Consider the following 5,590-nt stretch of genomic DNA (forward strand, 5'->3'; position numbering starts at 1 on the left):
ACCCGTGATCCGTCAGACCCTGCCAGGGAGGAGTGGCCACGAGGTACGGGACAGAGAGGCCGAGGCATTCGAGGGAATTTCTGCCCTTCCAAGAATTGTAGAAGGAAGTGCACGGAGGCAGGGAATCCTGGTGGACAAGGAGCAGTGATGCGTCGGGAAGGATGCCCAGATGTAGCCTTCAAAGCGGCATCACAGATCTGTCCCCCTGGATACCAAACTTGCAGGGAAAGGAATTCAGAGCCGTGGACCGGGATCCCAGAGGATTCCATCCAGGTGAAGGGTGAACATGGAGCCCCCAGAGGGGCCGGGGGAGGGAGGGTCCTGCCTGCCCTTAGTCCATCTGCACATGACCTTCTCCGGCCTTGACCCTCCACATGCACGTTTTGAGCTTTTACATCATTCTCTGCACTTAGAGCTGCTGCTGTCCAGAGCCTCATTAGAAAACGACAAGTTCCTAACATCTGGTGAAGAGGAACCTCCACAAGAGAAGCCGAAAACGTGGCCTCTCCTCCAAAGGGGTGGAAAAGCAGCCACTGTCGTGGGGCAGGTCGTGGTGCTGGCCCGTGCCATTTGAAAGACACCCGCATTCCAGTGGTTGTTGCTCTGCCTGTGAAAGTACCTCCACCCTCTAAATGCCAGGAGTTCTGGGTGCTGTCTCTGCTCCTGGCCCACGTGAACCACACTGAAATGAACCCGTCCTCTGAGTAAGGGGGGGCGCGGAGGTGTCCTTCAGTATCCAGGGAGGGGCCTGGCCCTTCTCCCTTCTCTCACATACAATAAGCCGAGACCCTGCAAGATTTCTTCATTCCAGGAGGAACGCGAGAGTCTGTGTCTCCTTGACACGAGCACAGGAGGGGAAAGAACCAGACCGTGACTCGCAGGCTGGAACAGAAACAGGATTTTAACATCAAATTCAAAACTAGCACTAACTATTAACACGAAAGAAATACGGCCCCTTCCCAAGTGGTAAACAGGCGCTGGGGTGGAGATGCCAGGCCTGTGGGGTGGGGTCGTCCCCTCCCTCTTGGGCTCCAGGGGTCCCAGGAAAAGGCTTAGAATGTTCTTCTCCCCATCAGCATGGGAGGAGCCGGCCTGGGGCCCCGCGTGTTTCCCAGCCGTGTCCCCGCCGCTGAAGAGCAGGCTGCACTCGAGCTGTTGGAAGGACCGGGATCTGCCACTGTTGCTGGGTTCTGCGTCGGGGGTCTGGTGACTGAAGAGAAGACACTGATGACTGGGGGGTCACACCAGTATCCCAGCCCAACACCTCAGCCCCACTGCATTCTGCTCCAAACCTTGTCCTGAGTGTTCAGTCAACACTACCCCATTGTCCCTGACATGGGAGCTGGCATTTCGCTTCACCCATTTCACAGAAGAGGAAGCTGAGTCCCACAAAGGTCAAGGGAATTGTCCCTCACAGGCCTGGGCAGCAGTGGAGCTGGGATCCCCGTGCCGGCTGTCCATCTCCCTAGGCCCGTGCTTAGCCCGAAGCTTTCCGGAGCCCCTGGCTTCAGTCCCTGCCTGTCTGGACACTCACCGAGCCCTGAGCTGAGAGATGCGCGGTTCTTCCTGGGCAGGAAAAACCGGCGCATCTTGCCGGCCCTCTCCTGTGGGGGCTCCAGGTGGCAGGACAGGCTGTAGCTAAAGGACAGAGTGGACTTTTCAGCTACCGGGAGCCACACCTCAGGTGACCCTCCCAGAGACGGCCAGCAGTTGGAGTCCCAGGGCCCCACGGGTGACCATGCGACAAGCCCCGGGACTGACCCGGAAGCCACGGGCACGGGCTCCCTGGAGCTGGCCATCAGAGAGAGTCCGCCTTGCCCTCACCAACTCCTGCCCCGCCTCACCTCTCATCCTCGCTGAGGGGCTCCATGGCCTCGAACCAGGCCCCAAATCGCTCCTCAGCCTCAATGTGGTAAAGATGGACTGCCTCCTGGAGCAGGAAGATCTGCTGGGTGACTTTGAATTCCTGGGAGAAAGGGCATGATGCAGACGGGGCCTGGGTGGGGGACCGTGCTGGGGACTCAGACAGGTGAGAAGAGGGTCAAGGAGCTGGTCTGGGGTCTTGGCCCACATGGGAACCCTCCTTCCCTCCAATTCCGTGCAGGACTTGCTCGTTCTCACACTTGGCTTGAAATAGCTCCTCCTGCAGGAAGGTGTCCTTGGTGCCAGCCCCTTCCCCCACGCACCAGTGGGACGGCTTTCCCAGCTCTGGGTGCCGAACTCTCCCAAGAAAAGCAAGGCCCAAGGCATCGGGCCAGAGAAGGTCTTCCCCGGAGGAGTCTCTGATTGCCACAGCCCCACCCTCCGCACGGGGAGGCCACAGCTGCTCACCTCACTCCTTTTCTCATAATTGATCTCATTTCCCTGGAAGGCAGAGAGCCAAAGTCCATGAGCAACAGCCCCCTTAGCCCATAGCTAGCCCCCGTCTCCACCCTTTCTCAGGTTGCACTACCAGCAGGGTCGACCAGGGAGCAGGCGCTACCAGAAACAGGAATGGGTCCCGGGCAAGACTCTGAGCTCCAGAGCAAGGAGGCCACGGGGCTATGGCTCAGGGACATTCTAAGACAGCCCTCTCTGACAGACAGACAGACTGAGGCCTCAGGCAGGAAGGGATGCTCAGCCACTCGTGTGCTTCCTGCCTTGGAGGGGCCTGGCTTCACTCCCTGCAGGGGCGGGGCCTGAGGGAGAGGCTGAGTCCAGCTCAGACACACCCTCCAGCAGCTCCGCAGTCAGGCAGCCTGGACTGGCGGCTCACCTGGATCCTATATTCACTCATCACTAAGATGGGCATGACACCCAGCTCCCGGGGTGGCTGTGAGGCCCTCACGAGAGGACTCTGCCAAGGGTTGTGAGCTCAGGCCTCAGTGCAAGTCTCTCCTCCCAAATCTCCGAATCCTGATCGCCAGCCCCACCTCCAGGCTCACTCACCTCCAGGTAATCCTCCATGTTGGTGTCCAGCAGCAGCAGGTAATTGAGGAATGTGCCAAGGAAGGGGATGAGCCCCTGTGCCAGCGGGGTGGAGATGGTGATGAGATCCCGCTCTCAGGAGCCGTCAAAGACCTCTCCTCCACTCCTCACCCCAGCCTCCTGCCCAGCCCAAGCTACCCACCTAGGCGGCCTCCCCCCAGTTTCCTCCTCTTCTCTCCTCCAGGAACCCCAAACTCCTGCAGGCACCTCCCAGCAGCCGGCTCTGGCAAAACCCAGGGTACGTGGTCCCCGCCCCTCCCTGTCCCAAATCCGTTGTGCGCCCATCCGTTCCAGGCCTCCTCCTGGTCACTTCCAATGCAGGCATTTCAGGTCTGTGGCACCAGGAGCAGGGCTGGAGGAGAAAGGCTCCCTCTCTGCTGGTAGAGACCTCCGGCTAGGAAGGGGAGTCCCCTCTCCTGCGACTCCTGGGCCCCTCCTCCACAGGCACCCTTACCTTCTGGGCACCTATGGGGCCCGTCTCCAGGCTGGTCAACATAGAGGTCGCCTCCTGCCAGGGTGTTGACAGGGCCAGTGAGCCGATGCTCCCCTCCAAGTGTCCTCCCAGACCCCTCCCAGATCGGGGACCCTGGACATGTGGCCCCAGTCACCTGGTGCCCCTGCGGCTCCCACCTCCAGGGTGCTCTGCTTCCAGAGCCATCCCAGCTCCAACACTCAGTCCTGTGTGACCTTGGGCCCGCCCAGGCCTCCCTGAACCTGTTACCTCGTCTGGAAGGTTTGACGAACTCTGTCTGCCTCCCACAGTCTCCTGAGGCCCAAGCGTCATCTGACCGTCATCACTGCTCTCCGCTCAAGCCTGCCTTTGGAGCCAGGTCCAAGCTCCCCACATTCCTCCCCACCCTTGAGCCTCGTCACCCACTGTGAGGCCTGCACCACGGCTCATCTCCCTCTGGCTCCCAGATGAGGAGACCAAGGCCCACACAGGGGCAGGGACTTGCTCAGGGGGCCCCAGAGGAGAGGCTGCTCCCCCTCCCAGCCACAGGCCCTGTCTCCTCTGCCCTTCACACCACCCTCTGCCCAGCCGCTGACCACAGTGCTGTCCTCGGGACTCTCAGACTGTGTTCGGGCCCCCAGCTGGGCCGAGCCATGGATGGAGGGAGATGAGGTGTCTCAGGAGGCCTGGTCAAGTGGCTTCTGCCAGCCCCAACCCCCAGGAGTCTCTGATCCCAGGCCGAGGCCAAGGCCTTGCTAAAGCCCTCAGCTCCCTAGGATCCCCTCAGGGAGTTCCCCTGCACAGAATTCTTTCTTCATCCGCTCAGGATGGGGACCCCGAATGCCACGTCTGACTAGCAGGGGAGGGGGCGACCAGGGCACTGCGGGGTGGCATTTCCTTTCTGTTTTACGAGGAAACTTCTGACGTCTGGGCAGGAAGGATCCCTGAAGAAGCCATCAGTTCCCTGGGCACTTGCCCTTGCCCTCCGGGGCACATGTCATCGCCAACAAGGACCTGGGTGAGCATCCCACTGGGACTGTCTGCAGCGCCCACTTTAGGGGCCAGAGTGGGGAGTCACCGAGGGGACACAGATCTGTCCCAGGTCCAGTGTCCGCCCCAAGGCTGGGAAGCCCCTGAGTGCCCCCGGCCCGTGGGATCCGGCAGTGCCCATCCCTCAGGCAGGCAGGGTGCCCTTCTTGCGAGGCACAGTGAAGACAGAAGGAGCAGTGGGGCCCTGGCTTCCTGAGCACAGACTGGGCTGACTTCGGAAGAAAGGAAGCCCGCCCACTCGCTCCAGCCAGTGGCCAGGAGGAAGATGCAGGGCAGCTGATGGAGCAGCATGGAAGCCAGACACCGGCACCTTCTGCCAGGTCCTCAGCCTCCTGGAACAGTCCAGCCCGCACCATTCTATCCCATGCCCCTGACCTCCTGTCCCAAGCTGCCCCCACCTGCCCATGGAGCTAGCACATCCCTCTTCCTGTCCATCTTTTCCTGACCAACTTCACGTGACAGGAGAACCAAAGCTCATCCTGCCGGGTCCCCTCCCCTCTCGCTCCCCCTCCTTCCAGATGTGCAGCCTCCGTCTTACCTTCACCAGCTGCCTCCTGCTCACCCACTGGTCTTTGATGAACCTCTTCAACTTTCGAGAGCTCTTCCTGAGAGGAGAGGAAAGGAGGAAAGAAAACCCGGGGCGGTTGAAGGGGAAATGCCTTTTGTTGAGAACCCGGAAGGTTCCAAGGGCCTGGGGCCTGGACGAGGGTTTTCCCTGGGTTCTTCGGAGCTCTGAGGTCACCGTGGGACTCGGGTGGAGGCTCTCCTGCGGTCACCTGGGGCCTCCATTCCCACTCTGACTGAGCACATTGTTTCTAACAGTGTTGGTTGCCGATGAGGGCTCCGTTGCTGCGAAGTACACCCTTGGAAATCTCCAGTGTGGCTCAATCCAGGATGTGACAAGGGGGGGAACCTGACTCCTGAAGCAGAACCACTGCCTAGGGTCTCAGAGAGTCTCAGAGACCCGAGAAAGGAGGCCAGTCCCCATCCCTAGGGTCCGCTGCCTCCCGGATGGTCCTAGCTGAATGAGGGGTCCATGGCAGTCGTACGGGGGATGTCTGGTCCGCCCTGGTGGTGCTTGGATGGAGCACGGCCTACCCACCTGGCAACTCGTCCCCATGT

The 5,590-nt window shown here is 60.7% G+C and overlaps 1 protein-coding gene across 1 annotated transcript; it reads right to left on the minus strand.

Moving 5' to 3' along the window:
- Nucleotides 1-884: 884 nt before the first annotated feature.
- LOC123283973 (ral guanine nucleotide dissociation stimulator-like) lies at nucleotides 885-3,712 on the minus strand. Its single transcript, XM_070480942.1, has 7 exons — nucleotides 3,576-3,712; nucleotides 3,422-3,475; nucleotides 2,929-3,003; nucleotides 2,332-2,364; nucleotides 1,845-1,966; nucleotides 1,535-1,638; nucleotides 885-1,210 (listed from the first exon to the last, which is right to left on the minus strand). The coding sequence occupies exons 2-7, from the start codon at nucleotides 3,461-3,463 to the stop codon at nucleotides 1,053-1,055; spliced, it is 534 nt and encodes a 177-aa protein (XP_070337043.1). The 5' UTR covers nucleotides 3,464-3,475; nucleotides 3,576-3,712; the 3' UTR covers nucleotides 885-1,052.
- Between the last annotated feature and the right edge of the window lie 1,878 nt (nucleotides 3,713-5,590).

This window comes from Equus asinus, chromosome 12 (assembly GCF_041296235.1).
Source record: "Equus asinus isolate D_3611 breed Donkey chromosome 12, EquAss-T2T_v2, whole genome shotgun sequence".
Taxonomy (NCBI): domain Eukaryota; kingdom Metazoa; phylum Chordata; class Mammalia; order Perissodactyla; family Equidae; genus Equus; species Equus asinus.

What these genes read in the sequence shown, in the direction of transcription:
- LOC123283973 (XM_070480942.1), bottom strand. Translation starts at nt 3,463, where the DNA reads ATGTTGACCAGCCTGGAGACGGGCCCCATAGGTGCCCAGAAG. An exon ending in CCCCTCAGCGAGGATGAGAG is followed by an intron (nt 1,639 to 1,844) that starts GTGAGGCGGGGC and finishes TCTGTCCTTTAG; the next exon opens with CTACAGCCTGTCCTGCCACC. An exon ending in ATCTCTCAGCTCAGGGCTCG is followed by an intron (nt 1,211 to 1,534) that starts GTGAGTGTCCAG and finishes TCTTCTCTTCAG; the next exon opens with TCACCAGACCCCCGACGCAG.